This window comes from Mchenga conophoros, linkage group LG1 (assembly GCF_057382185.1).
Source record: "Mchenga conophoros isolate Kocher_MC1m ecotype Shallow Benthic linkage group LG1, M_conophoros_male_GT1.1, whole genome shotgun sequence".
Lineage (NCBI taxonomy): Eukaryota > Metazoa > Chordata > Actinopteri > Cichliformes > Cichlidae > Mchenga > Mchenga conophoros.
In genome coordinates, this window is record NC_140526.1 from 40,454,869 (window position 1) to 40,474,147 (window position 19,279).

General features: G+C 41.2%; 1 protein-coding gene across 6 annotated transcripts in view; it reads left to right on the forward strand.

Moving 5' to 3' along the window:
• The window catches only part of LOC146583848 (multiple epidermal growth factor-like domains protein 11), a 238,881-nt gene that overhangs the window by 140,202 nt on the left and 79,400 nt on the right, over nucleotides 1–19,279 (forward strand). For all 6 annotated transcript variants that reach the window (XR_014892832.1, XM_085278281.1, XM_085278287.1 and 3 more), the window contains exons 7-9: nucleotides 11,113–11,359; nucleotides 13,856–13,976; nucleotides 15,367–15,503. Coding sequence is in view for 5 of the 6 variants with exons in the window: in XM_085278281.1 (XP_085134407.1) it covers nucleotides 11,113–11,359; nucleotides 13,856–13,976; nucleotides 15,367–15,503 (505 nt within the window). In the remaining variant the exon portion in view is untranslated. The remainder of the gene's footprint in view (nucleotides 1–11,112; nucleotides 11,360–13,855; nucleotides 13,977–15,366; nucleotides 15,504–19,279) is intronic.

Here is a 19,279-nt window from a genome sequence, read left to right on the forward strand (position 1 = left end):
CCTCCAGGTTGTTTCACCTCTGTTTTCTGCCTTTCTTCTTTTTTAGCCACTCATTTAGAGCAGCTGGCACTGTGAAGCGAACTCACTACACTCTGTGTGTTGTACTTCTCATTTTGGGAAGACAGTTTAGTCTGTAAGCATATGTCAGAAAGATAATTGGTGCTTTGATTTATGGTTTTTAAGATGATGTAATGTACAACAATATGTTATTTCTTCTGTTTTCTCTGTTTGTTTTTGTCTAGCCAGATTCAGAATCATAAAATACTGATTCTGATTAGACAAAGCCATTTTATTATTACCCTATCCCTAAGGAAATGATGATGATGTCTTCAGATTCTGATTTATCCACTTATTATACTCCAGCTCCAAATCTGTTACGTGTACTTCAGTAATGTATTTATAGACCATTGCATTACAAGAGAAATCGTGCATCATAATCTGTTGTCTGATGGTAGCTCCACTTTATTCAGCAGAATACCTGGGATTCATTGGCCTAGAAAATTAAAATGCTAAATTCCAAATTCTCTGCTGTTCATTCTGATGGGATGACTGTAGAGGAAATCGCATGCTTCCCTGCATCTATCATATTCACTCTGCAGAAAGATGCTTGTGGTGTTTTGTTCTGAGCTGTTATCTTGTCACCTCAGAATAATTGAGGAGCAATAGTAGAGTTTTACCACATGTCTCAACCCCAATTATCTTAAGGGGCAGCCTGTCTTGAGGCCTCAGGAGGCTTTAAACAAACGAGTTTGTTCAGCATTGCTACCAAATGTTTCCAGTTGTTCTGAATGGCTGGACGTAGAGGTGGAGAAAAAAGCCTCCTTACTGAATCTCGCCAAGCTTCTGATCTAATTCTAAAAATCCCTCTGGCAACCTGATCAGAACCCTCTGTCTGCCCCCTGCTCTAGATTTATACTCAGAGACTGTATTTTCTTTGCATTTGCCCCCAAACTATGGAAAAGCATACTTCTCACAGTCCAATCTGCTCTCTCCATCGATTCTTTTTAAACTAGGCTTTAAGCTTATTTTTATTCATTGGCAGTTGAGTCTGTCTCCTTCTTTGCTCATTGTACGTCATATGGCTTTTTTGAACATGACGGTATATGTGTAACCGGTTTCTGCTTCACCCCGCCGCAACACGTCAGCCCAAAACAGACTCCTCGACTCTGCATGTGTTGTGTTTTTAAGAAGACAAGTAGTCTCTGGTTGATCGTTGCCCCTTTATGTCCTGACTGGAAACGTTGTATCAGTGCAAAGGGCTTGCCGCACATAGGGTTGCCAACTCCCTGAAAAATAAATAAGGGACACCTCGTGGCCAGGGCCGGGCAACCCAGTTGTCTTCACCCTTCCCAGTGTGGTAGCTCTTTTTTTTGTGTGTGAAATTATTTTTTAACCATTTGACTTGAATTTGATTTAAGCAGATGCATATTCTTTGTGATATGACCATATGGGAAACAAATGATCATTTAGCCATTTATTTTTAGCTCAAAATGACAACATTAACACAGTAAAACAGGTCTCTTTCTTAAACAGAAGCCTGTCATGCTTAACTTTTGAGGATATAAGTAAATCTTTCTTTAAAAGAACTCTGTCCTGCTTGGTGTCACGGTTCGATATTTTTTCGATACAAAATAATGTTCATGCCTTTTTAATTTGTCATTTATTAAAATTCTAAATATATATTTTAACTCAAAAGTAGTTTTTAAATTTAATGTTGCTGAAACAACAAAGTAATAAAAAAATCTATCTGATCAAGAAATCACTCATCTTTGGAAAAGAGAGTTTATTACAGAGAAATGTCTCTTTCCAAAATAAAAGCTATACTATACGCTTCTTCTGGGCTATATTCTCAGCAGCATATTAAACATATCAGGTCCCCATAAGGAGAATCCTGTGCTAACGGCTGTCTAAATGACTCGGGTAAAGTTTGTAGCATGCGTGCTTGTTGTTTTTGTCTGCTTCCACTTGTCTTTGCACTAGGATGCTGTCGGAGTAAATGTGCAGTCATATTCGTTGTGTTCCCACTAGTGCTTTCAGGTTAATCTGAAATGACGTTAACGCCACAACACAGCAAATCTCCATTAAAGAGCTACCCTTGATCGCCCCGTGCGTGGGGCTGGACGGCGTCAACACGTTAACGAGCTAACTGCGCTAACACACTAGCTCCCACCAATGTAATTGAGCATTGCGTGGCACATCCAACATACTGTTTTACTTTAGTCCATGACGCGCTTACCTTCAGGGTCATACGTCACATGAAGACCAAAATAGTTCCAAACGCCAGATCTGAATGAGGGTGGGGGAGGTTCAATTTGCCATGTTGCAACGAGCTTAGCTCCTGTCTCGCTAGCTTGCCCTGCGCTCAGTGAATCTGCGTTCGACTACTCCGCCTAGGCTGCACTGTGAGCGCAGATCCACTGAGCGCTCAACACAGACAGCATCGTCAGAAGGAAAGTTGATAAAATAAATTAAAAATTTTGTATTGTTCGATATATATGCGTACCGAACCGAAAGCACTGTATCGAACGGTTCAATATCGATACGAGTATCGTTGCACCCCTAATTACAGATTCAACTTTAATTCATCTATGATGATGGCAAAGTGGCACAAACTGATTAAAATTCTTCTTCGTTCCTCCTGTCATTATATTATGGTCAGCACTTAACTCAGGGTGAACATACTCAGAGCTGATTGAACTTACTCTGATTAGCTGTTTTTTACATTTAACCTTTTGCATTGTCTATATCAGCGGTCCCCAACCGCGCCACGGACCGGATTATGTCCGACAATATTTGCAATGACTGGCCTTTAGGTTGTCGCAGATAAATACAACAAAATAAAACAAGTACCGGTACCAAAAAAAGAAAGAAGATTTATTCATAACACACAGGAAAAGACCCAGGGAAACCGAGTTAACTATGTAAAAAATAATGATAAAAAATAATAAAAACCCTGAAAACCATACATTTCACACCCGAGCCTCAACTCGTGGCCTGGTACCGGTGCGTGGCCCGGGGGTTGGGGACAGCTGGTCTATATTGTCTGTTTTGGTACCTAATGTTTTGTTTATTTTAACCTGAATGTTCCGCCCTTTGTGACTACCTGTCTATGAAAAGTGCTTGATAAATTAGCTTTACTTACTACTGTTCTGGAACAGGAAACGCAGAGTTTCCAAATCAAAGTTAATCAGCTCAGAGTTTATTTTTAATTCTGAGTTGGTTGAACATGCTTCCTTTAACAGGGCCCAGGTCATGTGTGTTCGTGTAATTTTGTTAATTTGATCGTTAGAAATAGGTGTTTTAAGTAAGAAGTTTGTCCTATTTCTTTTTGCTAGAGACAGAATTCTTACTGTAGCCCCATCAAGGCAGTCGAATGCTCTTTTCCAACAGTATCAGAGTAGCTGAAAATAATCCAAAAGCCTAGTTTTTGTGCTTTATTGTATATGAGATTGCAGATTTTAAAGTTCTATATGAATAAAGCTGATTTGGCTTGGCTGCAGCGAGGTTTTTCTTTCGGGATGCGGAGCTCAAACACCAGCTGGGTTGGTAAACAGCAATTTGATGTATTGAATTTACTGGTGTCAGTAAACTCCATACAGCAAGGTTAGCTACAGATTTCAGTTATTCACCCCACCTCCTTCAGAGCCAATAGTATGCAGACTCAACATATCTACTTCTCTCAGGGTTCTCAGGTGCTCAGCTGCTCAAACTGCTCTCTGCCAGTGAGGATTGACAACTTTGTTTTGGAATCCATCATGAGGGCTGGTGAGACACACCCACTTATACAGTGGTGCAGACCAACAACAGCAGTGTCGCAGTCCAGTTCCAGAAAGATTCTAGTTTGTGTTTTAATGCAAAGGAACCAAACACTGAATGTTTTATTCTTGTATTGCTATATACATTTGCTGTCAATGAGCTGCTTTTGAAGCCATTTTATCGTTGACATGTGAGCAATCAATGAAAATCATTTGGTAACCATGGTAACGGAACTGTGGAGCAGGTGTAATGGGTTGTTCATGATAACGAGCATTGACCTCCTTTCTCTGACTGACTCAAATAGAGAGTAGAGTAGAGTAGAATAGAATAGAATAGAATAATCCTTTGGTTGTCCCACAACACACAGAACAGAAACATACACAATTTTTACATATTTACATCAAGGACAATGCCTCCTCAAATGTCTCAAACATATGGGATTAGGATGTGAGCATAACCTCTTCAGTCATTTACAGTCATTCAACCTACAATTTGTTTGTTAATCTGCTTCTGTCTATTTATACCATGCAGTGGATTTGATTCTTACAGTAACACCTATACATACATATATTTACCAATCTACAGTGAAGAAAATCATTATTTGACCCCCGCCGAATTTGTACATTTGCCCATGCTCATGAGGTCTGCATACATCTCAAGAGGGGTTTTTGCCTCCACACTCTCACAGTCCTGGCATGCTGCCTAAACAGATGAGACATGATTAGATAATGATTATCGGCTATTGACCATCCATCCGTGGTATCTCCCCCTGAACCCACTGCCACGTCCCTCCTCTGCAGCTGAGCTGCAAACTACACCCTGCGACCCATCGTCTGACATAAACGTTATTTATAGTGTGTCTATCTGAGTACAGTTTTTGGTTGGACAGAGGGGGAAGAGGGGTCCTCTACCTAGGGCTGTGCGATATGACCAAAACCTCATATCCCGATATAAGACATCTATCGTCCGATAACGATATAAATCACAAAAATTTAACATTTTCTGTCAATTCTGTGAAACTCGGGCAGCTCGACTTGCGTGAAGTGTTTCCAGCTGCGCGTCGTGTAGCTGGAGTCCAGTGTTTTAACCGATGCATGAAACGATACATTTTTAGACATAAGTTGTAACGGCCGCCGTTTTCTTTGTGAGTATTTATTACACGGCGTGCTGCGGGGAAAAGCCTGTTCTAACGTTTGAGTCCAAGGTTTTTTTTGTAGCACCTGGCGGCTCTTTTTTACTTCTCATCCGTAAATAATCTACTCTTTCACGTGATTCGGTTTATTTTGAAAAGTCTCAACAGGATCTTGAGCTTTATTGTGAAAGGTTTATGTGGAACATAAACAAGCGGACAGGCGATGGTGTTACCGTCATTGTTGCTAACGACAACGCATAAAAACAGGCGCTTGTCCGTCTGTAGTGTGGTTATATTAAATATAAGAGAAAGAGAGAACTTTAAGAAATTAATATAGCCACTACAGTGTCCATCAACTCTATGAAAAAATATAACCATAAACAGTTTATTTTGCGACACCACGAAACAAACGATAGCGTAAAATGAAACGATAGACGTTTTTATATCGTCATCCATATATATCGTTATATCGAACAGCCCTACCTCTACCCTTTGTAAAAAAATAGCCACAAAGCATAATGTTTCTACCTCCATGCTTGACTGCGAGGATGTTCTTTGGGTCATACATTTTGTTTCCTTCAAACATAGCAGGTCAAGCTAATGTCAAAGAGCTCGATTTTGCTTATAGCCCTTTCTCCCAAGGCTTTTCTGCATCATTTGGATGTTCACTGGAAAACCCAAGCGTCAAGATTTTATTTCTTTATTATTAGTTCACACTACTGGACATACAAGGGAATCCCTGGACTCTTTTTGTCTCAACATAGTATTAAAAGACACTAAAAGGAATATCTTTAAAAAAAAATCAAGCATATGTACAATAGTGCAAATATAGTAACATGACACAGTAACATATGTACATGGACATATAATATATGTCCATACATCAAGTCATTCTCTTACGCTTATCCATTTCAAGATCAGGGGGGAGCTGGAGGCTTTTCCAGCTGAGGCAGGGTACTGTACACCTTGTACAGTCAGACAGCTATTCATACCCCTTCACACCAATGGGCAATCTAGACTCACCAATTAACCTAATCACACTATTTGCATGTTTTGGAGTACACAGAGAGAGCCCATATAAACATGGGGAGAATATGCAAACCCAAGGTCCTAGCCAGATGTTGGAATATAATCCAAGACCATCTTGTTGTGATCCAGCAGTGCTAGCCACACCACTGTGCTGCCCTGTACTATACATATAAATAATATACATAATATAAATAAATGATGCTGCTTGTGAGCACAGCTTCTCCTGATCACTTGGTGAATAAAGCTGTTCAACGGTCTAGTGGAACGAGCCTAGAGGCTGTGGTACTTGCTCCCCGAAGGCAGGAGACTGAGGAAGGACTGCGAGGGATGAGCTGCTGATGGCTCTATGGGTGAGGCAGACGGTAAAAATGTCCATATCAAAAGGAAAAGGGTCACCGATGATGTCTTCTGGCAGGAGGTTGTGCAGGCTCCGTACCACACAGTGATAAGCCAGTAAGAACCCTCTCAGTGGTTCCCCAGTAGAATAGTGGGAGGTGGGACTCGTGCGCTTCTCAATTCACATAGGAAGCAGAGGTGAGTTGTTTGTTTTTTTTATTTTTTATTTATTCAAATCAGGCAACAAAGTATATATCTCATTTACATTGACATAGTTTTTTTTTAGCAGAGGTGAGTTTAAGCGTTTTTGGTCAGTGGTGTCATCGAACTAGGAGAGGTCCTCAGGATATGCAATCCCAGGAATTTGGTGCTTGAATTAACTGCCTTGATTTAAAGTGATTATTGTTTCTATAACGGTTGACCAGATGGCTCCCCTCATTCCTGTTGTTGGCTTCATCATTGTAAAAGCTGACAGTGGGATTGGTGCTGTAGGTTGATACACAGTCATGAGCCAGTAGCGTGAAGAACAGTGAGCACACACCCTTGTTGAGACCAGTGCTCAGTGTGATGGTCTTGAAGGTGTTATTGTCTTGGTTTTGAGTCACAATCCAAATGATTGTGTTGAATGCTGAACTGAAACTGAAACACCATCTGCACATGAGAGTTCTTTGTATTCAGGTGGGTGAGGGCAGAATGGAGAGCAGCGGAGATGGTGTTTGATATGTTGTCTGTTCCACCTGTCTTACGTGGTTAATCCTGCAGAGGGTCCTTTTCACAGTATCTGGGGTCAGACACATTACCTATTTACCTGTTAGGGAGTGGTCTTCTGTGCCAGTTTGTTGTATGGTGTTCCAAAGTGCCCAAAGAAGTCAATTAGGGACTCTTCATTTCTTAGTAAGTGAGCAAATTTTAAATTCAGCAGGGGACCAAATCATTATCTGTTGGTACGCTTACTCATGTGTTAATCAGAGATGGGCAGTAACGCGTTACTTGTAACGCGTTACTGTAATCTGATTACTTTCTTCAAGTAACGAGTAAAGTAAGGGATTACTATTGTAAAAACGGTAATTAGATTACCGTTACTTTCCCGTAGGAACGCTGCGTTACTGCGTTACTAAAACCGTGATTTTTTGCGAGAATGTCTCATGACAGTGACGTAAGTGAGTGCGCCGTTAGTGACAACAGCTGTGTGCAGATCAACAGTGCATCACATATCGAGTGCAGAGAGAGTATGAGCGTGCAGCGTTTAAAGCGTGGAAGTACTGACCTTACTTTGAGTTTGATTCCATAAAAAGTGACAAAAACATTAGTGTCCGCTGTGCGTGGGAAGAAAACTTCTTTTTACAGCGAAAAAACCCCCTAAACTTCCAACAAGCACCGAGTAGCTACGACGTAATGGGAAACTCACAGAGAAACTCGTGGATTCTTCCACTGACCGCGGCACACCTGCACCAGGGTAAACCTCCGCCTGCCCCACTCCTGCTTTACAGGTGAAAATAGAGCAACAGGACCGCTGAGTCTTTGACTTTATTTATTTTCTGCTGTGTTTTACTTGCATCTATTTGAAAGAGTGAGTGTAAACACAAAAAATATTTTATTTTATGTGCTGGAATGTGCAGAAAATAGGTTTAAATGTTAAACTAATTTATTCAACTCAGAGAATGTTGCATATAATTAAATTTTTGCTTGATGCATAAAGTTAAAAGATTAAAACTGATAAAACAAGTTTTAAAAAAGGAGACTTTTCCATTTGATTACATTTTGTATGATGGATTATGTAGAAAAAGTAGAATTGGGCTGAAAGATCTATCGCTTTATCACCTACTCAGGTTGTAAATCGTGTTTTTAAAAAGTAACTAAGTAACTAAGTAATTAATTACTTTTGAAAATAAGTAATCAGTAAAGTAACGGGATTACATTTTTGGGGAAGTAATCAGTAATTAGTTACTGATTACTTTTTTCAAGTAACTTGACCAACACTGGTGTTTAAGTGTTGTGGTTGAGGTGTCGTATGGCTTGGTGGTAAAAACTGTTTTTGAGTCTTGTAGTCCGAGCAGACAGGCTCCTGTAACATCTGCCAGATGGTAACAAGGAGAACAGCTGATGTGCGGGGTGGCTGTGGTCCTTGATGATGCTGTGTGCTTTACGGAGGCATTGCTGGAGATAAATGTCCTGAATGGCAGGAAGCCTCGTGCCAGTGATGTGCTCTGCTGCCTTCACCACCCTCTGTAGTGATTTACGGCTGCTGGCAGAGCAGCTTCTGTACCAAACTGTAATGTAGCTCGTCAGCAAGCTCTCGATCGCACACCTGTAGAAATTTGAGGTGATGTTGGCGTTCATGCCAAACTTCCGCAGCCTCTTCGGGAAGTAAAGCCGCTGGCGAGCTTTCCTGATAGCAGTGTTTGTGTGAAGGGTCCAGGAGAAGTCCTCGGTGATGTTGACTCCAAGGAACTTGAAGCTGCTGACCCTTTCGACCTTGACACCGTTGATGTGGATGGGCTGGTGTTCTCTGACTGGTCGTTTCCGGTAGTCCACTATCATCTCTCTAGTTTTGCTGATGTTGAGAGTCAGGTTATTTTCCAGGCACCACTCGTACAGCCCCATCACCTCCTCTCTATAGGCCATCTCATCGTTGCCTGTGATGAGGCCCATGATGGTTGTGTCATCCGCAAACTTGATGATGATGTTGGACTCTTGTTTAGCAACACAGTCGTGTGTGAACAGGGAATATAGGAGGGGGCTAAGCACACAACCCTGTGGCGTACCTGTGTTTAGGATGAGTGGTGAGGAGGTGTGCTTACCAACTCTCACCACCTGGGGCCTGTTTGTGAGGAAGTTTAGAATCCATCTGCAGATCGGTGTTCCCAGCCCAAGGTCGACGAGCTTCGTGGCACGTTTTGAGGGGATGATGGTGTTAAATGCCGAGCTGTAGTCGATGAAGAGCATCCTTGCATATGTATTCCCTTTCTCCAGGTGAGTGAGGGTGGTGTGCGTTGCCAGGGCGATGGCATCCTCCGTGGCTCTGTTTGTCCGATAGGCAAACTGAAGAGGGTCCAGTGTGTCAGGGAGGGAGGAGCAGATATGACCTTTGACCAGCCGCTTCAGGCACTTCATGATGACGGATGTCAGTGCAACAGGACGGTAGTCATTCAGACAGGAGACCACTGATTTTTTGGGAACATGAATGATGGTGGATGCTTTGAGGGACGTGGGGACCACTGACTGCCTCAGGGAGAGGTTGAAGATGTTGGTGAACACCTCTGCCAGCTGGTTGGCGCATGCTCTGAGAGAAGCCGGCCTGGGATGCCGTCCGGTCCTGGAGCTTTGTGAGGATTGACCTTTTTAAAGGTCCATCTCACAGCTTCTGTTTTCAGAGTTAAAGTTGCAGCCTCACTGTCCTCCTGAGGGTAGAGGATCTGCTCTCTGTTGTCTGCGTCAAAACGAGCATAGAAGTTGTTGAGCTCGTCTGCGAGAGATGCAGCGGGCTGAACACTGACTGTGTTGACCTTCTTGTAGTCAGTGATGCAGCGCAGTCCATCCCACAGTCGCCTGGTGTCAAAGCTGTGGTAGCTGGACTCCATTTTGTCCCTGTAGTCCTTTCTGGCCTTTTTTATGGACTTTCGGAGGTCGTACCTGGCTGCTTTATATGCATCAGCATCCCCGGAGTTAAAGGCAGAGGTCCGCACTTTTAGCTTGGCACAAACAGCTTTATTTACCCAGGGCTTCTGATTGGATATATGCGGACTGTGGTTTTTGTGATCATCCATGCACTTTCCAATATTATATATCCAAGATTAGTGTTTCGAGTAAGTGCTACATAATTATCTCAGGTGAAGTGAGAGTGAAATTTCTATTGTAGTTTCTCCAGCATTTTTTTTAAATTGAAAATAGAATAGAATAGAATTCAACTTTATTGTCATTGCACATGTCACAGGTACAGGGCAACGAAATGCAGTTTGCATCCATCCAGAAGTGCTTTAGCCATGATATAGATATATTACAATATATATTAGCAATAATATAGATATGTGAGTATATTACAGAAATGGGTCTATTATGGTATGTTATAATGTACACGGTATGAAGTATGTTGTGAATATTCTATAACTATAAGTATGTACAGGCTGTAGTGAGTACAAGCTATGTACAGGATATAAATATGAAATAAAAAAAACTATACAGAAGATGAGATATACAGTTATACAGAGATGTGAACTATGCAGGTTATAAACAGTTGTAGGGTTAAAAATTATCGTATGTACAGAATGATTATTTACACAGAGCTATACAGTAGTGCAGTTAAGATAAGTGAGATATGTGGATAATTTCTACAGAGGCTGTATAAAGTGCTGGTGGTTGTGAGTGGTGGTTCAGTCCATGTTATCATTGCTACCACACTGTGACTAAGAATAGAACACAGTCCTGGTAGTTTCCTGCAAAAGTACACAACATGTTTATCTGTTCAAGACTTTTCTGTTGCTATAGCACACTAAGTGGCTGTTTCAGGCCAGTTTCCACCTTTACAGTGGCAAAAAACGTTTTTATTATTTACTATTTTAGGCCTATTCTGTACTACTGAGTTGGTCTGTTTTGTGTTTTTTTGTTTTTGTTTTTGTTTTGTTTTTTAATTTTGCTCAGTTTATAATAAAGCTCAGTTGCTCAGGTTGTGTTTCATGTAAGACTGACAAAGCTGTGACACCATGAGTGCAGTAGGTTCCTTGCTTCACGGCTGACCCCTCACTGCAATTGTGAATTTGCTGTTGGAAATTAAAACCACAAGTAAATAATCCGTTGTGTGGCTTCACACTTTATAGCTTTAAATAATGTTTAATGATTCATCCAGTCCCTTTTCTTTACAGGCTGCGAGAGTGACTTTTGGGGTCCACACTGCAGTAACCGCTGTCAGTGCCGCAACGGTGCCAAATGTAACCCAATCACAGGAGCGTGTGTCTGCACTGATGGCTACCAGGGCTGGCGCTGTGAGGAGCCCTGTGACCCCAAATTCTATGGCAAAGACTGCCTGCTGGAGTGCCAGTGCCTTAATGGCGCTACCTGCCATCACCAGACTGGCGAGTGCCTCTGTGCACCTGGATACACTGGGGCCTTGTGAGTTGAGTAACATTAAATAGGGCTGCATGTCTTTCAATATGACAAACAGCATTTGACTGTTTTAAATGCGTATGATTTTTTTAAACAGTTACAAATCTGAATATTAGCATACAAAGCAGTATAACATATCCACATTTTCTACACATTTCTATTTCAGTCTAGTCTAAACGTAAAAACAATGCTTTGGTGTCCATACTTTCAAATTTGGGCAGAAAATTATGTAGCAGCATTACAATCTACACTACCAATCAAAAGTGTGGGCACACCTTCCCATTTAATATATTTTCATGACTATTTACATTGTCGATTCTCATTGAAGGCATCAAGACTATGGATGAACACATATGGAATTATGTGGTAAACAAGAAAGTGTGAAATAACTCAAAAAATAACTCTTCAAAAAAGCTACCCTTTGCTTTGATTACTGCTTTGCACACTCTTGGCATTCTCTCAATGGATTCTCTCCAGCTGCACCATTGCACACAAAAAGGCACTTCATGGGGTCATTAATATGGTCCAAAAAAATCACTGGACATCCTCTTCCCTCCCTGAAGGACCTGTACAGCACTCACTGTCTCAAAAGGGCATGCAGCATCCTACTGGACTGTACACAGCCAGGACACCGGGTGTTGAAGCTGCTTTCATCTGGCAGGAGATTCATGCTGCTGAGGTCGCAGACAAACAGACTCGAGGACAGATTTTACAACAGGGCAATGCTACGAGCTGACCTGATTGGCTACTTTGTTGGACTTTTTGGGGGAAAAATAATAATGTGCAATAAACATTCACTTACTGTTTTTGCCCGTACCTTTCTTGCACTTTTTTTTAAAGCCACTTTAAAGTCCACTGTGTTGTGTTTTGTTGTGTTGACTTGTGCTGATATGGGACAGTTTCCAATTTCACTGAACTATTGTAGTAAGTAAGACTGTGCAATGACAAAAAAAAGAGTCATCTTATCTTATGAGGTCGTCACCTGAAATGGTTTTCCAACAGTCTTGAAGGAGTTCCCAGAAATGCTGAGCTCTTGTTGGCACTTTTGCCTTCACTCTGCGGTCCCTCTCATCCCAAACCATCTCCATTGGGTTTAGGTCAGGTGACTGTGGAGGCCGGGCAGCACTCCATCACTCTCCTTCTTGGTCAAATAGCCCTCACACAGCCCGGAGGTGAAGAATAAATGATGGTCCAACTAAACGCAAACTGGATGCGATGGCATGTTGCTGCAGGATGCTGTGGTACCCATGCTGGTTCAGTGTGCCTCCAGTTTTGAATAAATCCTCAACAGTGTCAGCAGCAAAGCACCCCCACACCATCACACCTCCTCAGTGCTTCATGTTGGGAACCATGGGTGTAGAGATCATCTGGTCACTTTTTTGGCGTCGCACAAAGACACGATCGGTGGAATCAAAGATCTCAAATTTGGACCAGACCAAAGCACAGATTTCCACTGGTCTAAAGTCCATTCCTTGTGTTTCTTGGCCCAAACAAATCTCTTCTGCTTGTTGCTTTTCCTTAGGTCATTGAATAGAAAGTGATATTTTTCAGTGTTTCAATTTCACGCGGTCTCCTCTGAACAGTTGATGTAAAGATGTGTCTGCTAGTGGAACTCTGTGTGCCATTGATCTGTGCTCTAGTCTGAGGTGCTGTTACCTCAGCACCAGAAGTGACTCTTGGTCTTCCTTTCCTGGGGCGGTCCTCATGTGAGCCACTTTTATTGTAGCTCTTGATGGTTTTTGTGACTGTACTTGGAGACACATTCAAAGTTTTTGCAATTTTTCAGACTGACTGTCATTTCGTAATATGAATTCTAGCATTTGTCAAATAGAGCTGTCAGCTGTGTACCAACCTGACTTCTGCACAACACAACTGATGGTCCCAACCCCATTAGGAAGGCAAGAAACTCCACAAATGAACCCTGACAAGCCACAGCTGTGAAGTGAAAACCATTTCAGGGGACTGCATCATGAAGCTCATTGAGAGAAGACCAAGGGTTTGCAGCCATAGACCCGATATGTGTCATCCTTACATTAAGACCAGATGAGGCTTCGGCAAACAGTATCTGGTTCATCCAGGTCAGCTGCATCTCAGGTCCTGTGTTATTGGATTGTTTCCTATTTCTGGAGGACATGACTTTCAGTTATTGTTCATCTTTAGGCCTGCCATTTCTTCTTTTATCATTGACTTGTTCAGATTCCTCAGTCTCTTAAGGACACATTGCACACAATGCTGAGATAATTTTTGGCCAGCAGCCCTTTGAGAATTGTTAGTAAGTTTTGATATAAATATTTTCTTCAGAGTGACAACAGTTGAAATTACTTTGATTTCTAGTGCTCTTCTATATTCTCTTCTGATAAACTCTTTCATAAGTTACTGAAGTAACCTAAAGTGTAGCTGTATTAACCTTCCACTTGTCTGTGTCGAACCTTTGAGCTTTGTCAGTGATTAAAAGCTTCACCGCTTGACGCGAACACCTCTTCCTGCTTTCTGTCCCTCCAGCTGTGAGGAACCTTGTCCTCCAGGTAAACATGGCCCCCTGTGTGAGCATCACTGTCCCTGTCAGAACGGTGGAACATGTCACCATGTCACTGGGGAGTGTTCCTGTCCTGCTGGCTGGATGGTGAGGACTTCATGACACATGCAAAAGCAGATAAGCATCATACAACTAATCTGCCGAAAAGAATATTTAAGGATTAGCAACAGTTAAGTGCCATGATACTGTATTATAAAATATACCTTCTTAAAAAACTTTTTTCATGCCACATTTTAAGTGACAAAAATTTATCAATCATCATTTTCTCAACATGTGGCACTGGCTGCTGGGTCACACTCTTCATTTTGTAATAGTTTGGTCAAATGTTTGTTTGTTTGTTTGTTTTTATCTGAATTAACTGCCAGGGAAATATTACAATAGCAGAAAATTCTGGTATTTTTGTGTCCTAGGCTCTGTTTTACCATTTGGGCCTAAATTATTCTGAACATGGGACCAATGCAGTACATAAATGTTCTGCATTGGTCCTATCTTGAGCTGAAATACTGTGTCTGTGAAAGTTTTCAATGTAAATTAGTTTCATTTATTTGCTGTATTGTAAGATTAACATTTAGCTTCACTAATTCTGCAGCAAGCCTCTCTTCTTGTAACTTGAACTTGAAAACAGGAGTGTTTCCATCTATTTGTGGTACAGTTGCCCACAGCTTTAGTCTGTTCCTGCCCCCACAGTAGTCTTTGAAAGCTTTACCAAGTGTTGCACTTTACTGTGCCACATTTTAAATTAGGAACTAGATTTTCTTATCGCAAGTTAGTTTGATTTAGTTAGTTTCAATTAACATTAAGCTATGATTTCCATGCAGCAGCCTGTTTTTATCCCAGGGTAAATATTCACATTACAAATATGTCAACCAGAGTCAGTATTTTGTCCTGCAATATGTGAAGCTCTGGGAGTGAGCGTAGGCTGTAATATATCTGTCTATTTTACACTAATGTCTTCCTGCAACAGCTCACCTCCCATGACATTTCTCTTAGTCACGTCGTCGTTTGCATCACATTGTCAGACACCAAGTACTTTTACTTTGAAGTGGGTAGTTACCACATGGGATTACATTGCAGGTATCCAGTCATAACAGTCTTGCTTACTATTTATTGGACTGATTCCAGAGATTTTTGCTCCTTGTTTTACTTTAGATGGAAAAAATGAGACATCAGAGCCTAGTTTTTCAAATAACAGAATCTACCTTTAAAGAATTGTGAAATGTAAAGTTGCATATATTAAACTATTTGTCTTAGTTTAAATTAATTTGAGGTTTTTTTTTCCATAAATTCAAGTTTAAATCCAGGCCATAAACATGAACCAAGGGTTTTTCTTGGACTAGAGAAGTTTGAAACTGCTCACTGGATACTGTTGACATTACTGTCATTACCTAATTTGCTAATAATTAATATGTTTGATATGTCGCTTCCTTCCGAGACATGTTTGATGCGCATGTAAACGTGATATATTCTTCTCCATCAGGGTCCAGTGTGTGCCCAGCCATGTCCATTTGGATCTTTTGGCATTAATTGCTCCCAGGAGTGCACGTGTCGTAACGGAGGGCTATGTGACCATATCAGCGGTCAGTGCCAGTGCACAGCTGGCTACATTGGAGAAAGGTACAGCCTAAAATGATGGTTGTAAGATGAAAGTTTACTGTACTCCACGGGGAAATTGGGTGGTTGCACGTAAAAATTTTATTTGAAGACCAGCAGAGGGAGAAAAACATGAGCAACAATGATGAGCAACATGCAATAAACAGTAAATACAGTGGCCAGATACAAATACTACAGTATGGCAATACAAATTTTAACAGTTATCTTTGACTGAGTTTTTTTTAGGTTTCTTTGTGTGCGTATATTAGTCATACGCAGCATAAACCATTATAAATGAAGCATTCAGAAAGTGTTTTCATTTATTAATCTATGACCATCTTCCTGTCTTTAGTTGTTAGAAGTATTTCTAGAGAAATTGGACGAACTGATGCTAATGTTGGACTTGTTCTGTTGCTCTCTAGAGGTAAAGAGTTTGCCTAAAAAAGTTTAAGGGGGATAGCATGAAAGTATTTAATATTTTCAATAAGCAATCAAATGCTTTTCCTTTAACAAAGTGAGAGTATTCAATTCCTTTACTGTAACTATTCAAGGATTTTTATTTGGAAGATTTGACTCAGACATGCTTAACAGAATAACTTTCTGTATCAAAATAAGGGCTTTAATTCTGAAATGTTAACAAATTGTAATGGCTAATGCGCTTCCATTAAGAACTGAGGGCGTTTTTATTAACTTTAAAGCTTTCTAGCAGTAAACTAGCAGAGAAAATTCATAACTACAACGTTTTTCAAACAATGCATGCTGCCATGTTCAACATAATGTGCTCTTACTACAGCAACTTGTGGCATACAAAGCTCTCCATAGAACACACTATATATGACAAAGGATGTTCCAAATAGGCGTCATATACTCAAACATATGCACCCACTGTATAGACAGTCATTAGAAGAACTACATGCATGCTATATGGTCTTGTATGCCTGTTGACAGGCTCTGGGAAAGGATATGTGAACACCTATCGATTGTTGCTAGCTGTAGCTTGTCTTAGACTCAGAGCAGTTTGTCTTGTCCCATTTTTGTGATTGGCTTTGACGCAGCGTGCAGGTGAGCCCCAAGACTTGGGTATGGCCTGGATTTGCTGCTGGCATGGGAGGGAAGTGGGGGGTGGGGTGCACTTCAAAGGGGGTTGATATGTGTGCATGGGTGTCTTTGTGTCATTGGTGGGTGGGTATGTGTGAGTGAGTCAGTCGGTGGGTTGGGTGTGTGTGTGCGTGTCCATTTGTCCAATGTGTCCATTTCAGGCTTTGTCTCTTCAATGCCTGCAATGGACACTCGTGCAGACGTTGCAGTAAGCTGCAGTACCAGGAGAGAGATTTCATTTCAAGCCAACAAAAAAGAAAATCAAAAAGAAAATAAACACAGGAGTGCATTTTAAAGTGAGCCAACTTCATGGTTTGTGACGTAGAAGGACCATGGAGTGTACCTCACACCTTATTTGTTTCACCAATGTTCACATTTTGGACAGAGAGGACAGATGGTTTGAAAGAGGAGTGAAAGAAGCATCTATGTCCACTGTGAGCGACCATCTTTGAACAGAGGCGGGGTTTACGACACCAACTCTCTGCCATCTATAATCCAGTTTTGAGATCCCTCCCCAGACGCCTTGATGCCCACTCACAGTGGTAGGTTTCATAGTGGGTTCTACACCCGTTTTCACACCTTGGCTCGTGTGATTAGGTAGAGCAGAGCTTCCCAATGTGTGAAGCCCGCCCCCTGGGTATCCCACATTCTTGATTTTTAGTTCACAAACACTTGTTGTAATTTCATTTCATTTCATTTATTTATTTCACACTTGGTACAACAGATCAAACAAACCAACCACACTTTCTATCAATAAAGCACTACAACCATGTGTGAAAAATGACTAGTTAATGAGTAGTTAATGACTAACTACTGCTGACATTTTGGAGATGTGAGCTCTTTATAGAGTAAAGTTACAGTGGGATACAAATAACATCAGGCTGATCCTGCCACGATTTGTCTAAATCAGGGACGAACAGGATCCCACAGCTGTTTATGTTTTTGAACCCATTTTGCACAGAGAGGCATTTTTTGAAAAATGTATTGATGCAATGTTGAATATTATTACAGAGGAAAAAAACAACTACATGTAAAATAATCACATCGTGACGCCTCTGCCTTTGTAAATGGAGGGACAGCAACTGCGTGTTTATATGTAAGCGTGTAAAACTGAAGATAGATTAACAGTATTTCGTCTCTATCTGCCATTCTGCAATTCATCTCAGGTAAACAATAACGTGGTGCACAGCGTGACGTGAAAAAGGCACATACCTTTGACGTCCACACGTGAACGCAAAAAAGGAGTTTAAAAAATCTCAGTTTTCGGTGATTCGAAACACCGTCTACGTGGACGAAACAGCTGCGTTTTCATAAATACCCGTGTAGGTGCGGACGCAGCGTAAAAGAGTTAGTAGTTTATTTTCTTGCTACCTGTAATTTATTGCAGATTACTTGTATTTGCTTAATTGTTTATTAAATGTTTGAGGTGTGAAATAAACAGCAATGGAGCTGTGGGGGGGAAATGTTTGGGAACCACTGAGGTAGAGGGTCATTAGGGGGTCCATTGTCCCTCTTGGGGGGAAACTCCCCCCCCCCCCAATTTTTGCGTGTGTTTTGTGTGTTATACTTGTATAACTATGCATGTGACAAATAAAGAACCTTGAACCTTGAACCTTGAATTGAACTCCCACGGGGTTTATATCTGGGACTCTCCACCATTTGACCTTAGAACTGAAGAAGCTTCTTGGATGAGAGGTGAAACGTCTTCAAGCAACTTAAAGAAGTCCAGACGCTTTTCTTTCCAAGCTCCTTAGACTACCCTGACCTGGATGACTGAGAACCTTCACAGACAACAGCTCAGACTGTATCATTGAACCCAGCCACTAAAGAATTTACTTTTTATTCTGCACCCCACAAAATGTCTTTAAGTATAGACTATAATCTTACTTCTGCTAAACTGGTTCAGTGTGTTCAATCAGCTAATATCCTCCCAAAAAGTCCATTTGATCATAATCCAATTATTAGTCAGTTTAACTTTTCCCCCACCCAGTGTAAACCGAACATATGGAGATTTAATGTTACACTTTTAGGGAACAAAGAATTTTTGACCAGTTAAGCCATAAACTGGAGGAAGTCATCAATATTTATATTGGCAGTTTTTCTTATTCAGGTTTCTTTGTATGGGCTGTCGTTAACGGTTTCTTGAGAAGCAGCTTTGCTCTTATTGTCACAGGACTGAACGCACTCAAGTGCAGACCAAGGTTTCTTTTCAAAATGAAAGTCAACAGTTTATTTACAGAAACACCAAGTGCAATATACACAACATGCAGCGGGCCGGGGTTCCAGGGATCTGTGGGAAGGAAGGAAAAAGGTCCACACACACACCTCGCCACTAATCCACTCTCAGATAATCAGGAAATGGGAACAGGTCCAGAGTGACAAGAAGCACTGAACCGCCATCTTAAATAGTGGCCAGCTAATCAGGCAGATCAGCGGCAGGTGAGTAATTAGGCCAGGTGCATGGGCCAAGGGCGGGAGCCCGAGATGAGCTCTGCCCAGAGCTCTGACGGAGGAGAGAGACAGAAAGAGAGGGCACAATAATAATAGAAACATCTGGCCTGGCATTGAGCCAGCCAGGGAAGCACAGAGACCATGGCACTTATTACAAAAAATGCAAAGAATGTGAGATATATATATATAAATAATAATAATAATAATAGAAATATATAAAAAAATATTTACCTCACCTTCAGAGATGATAC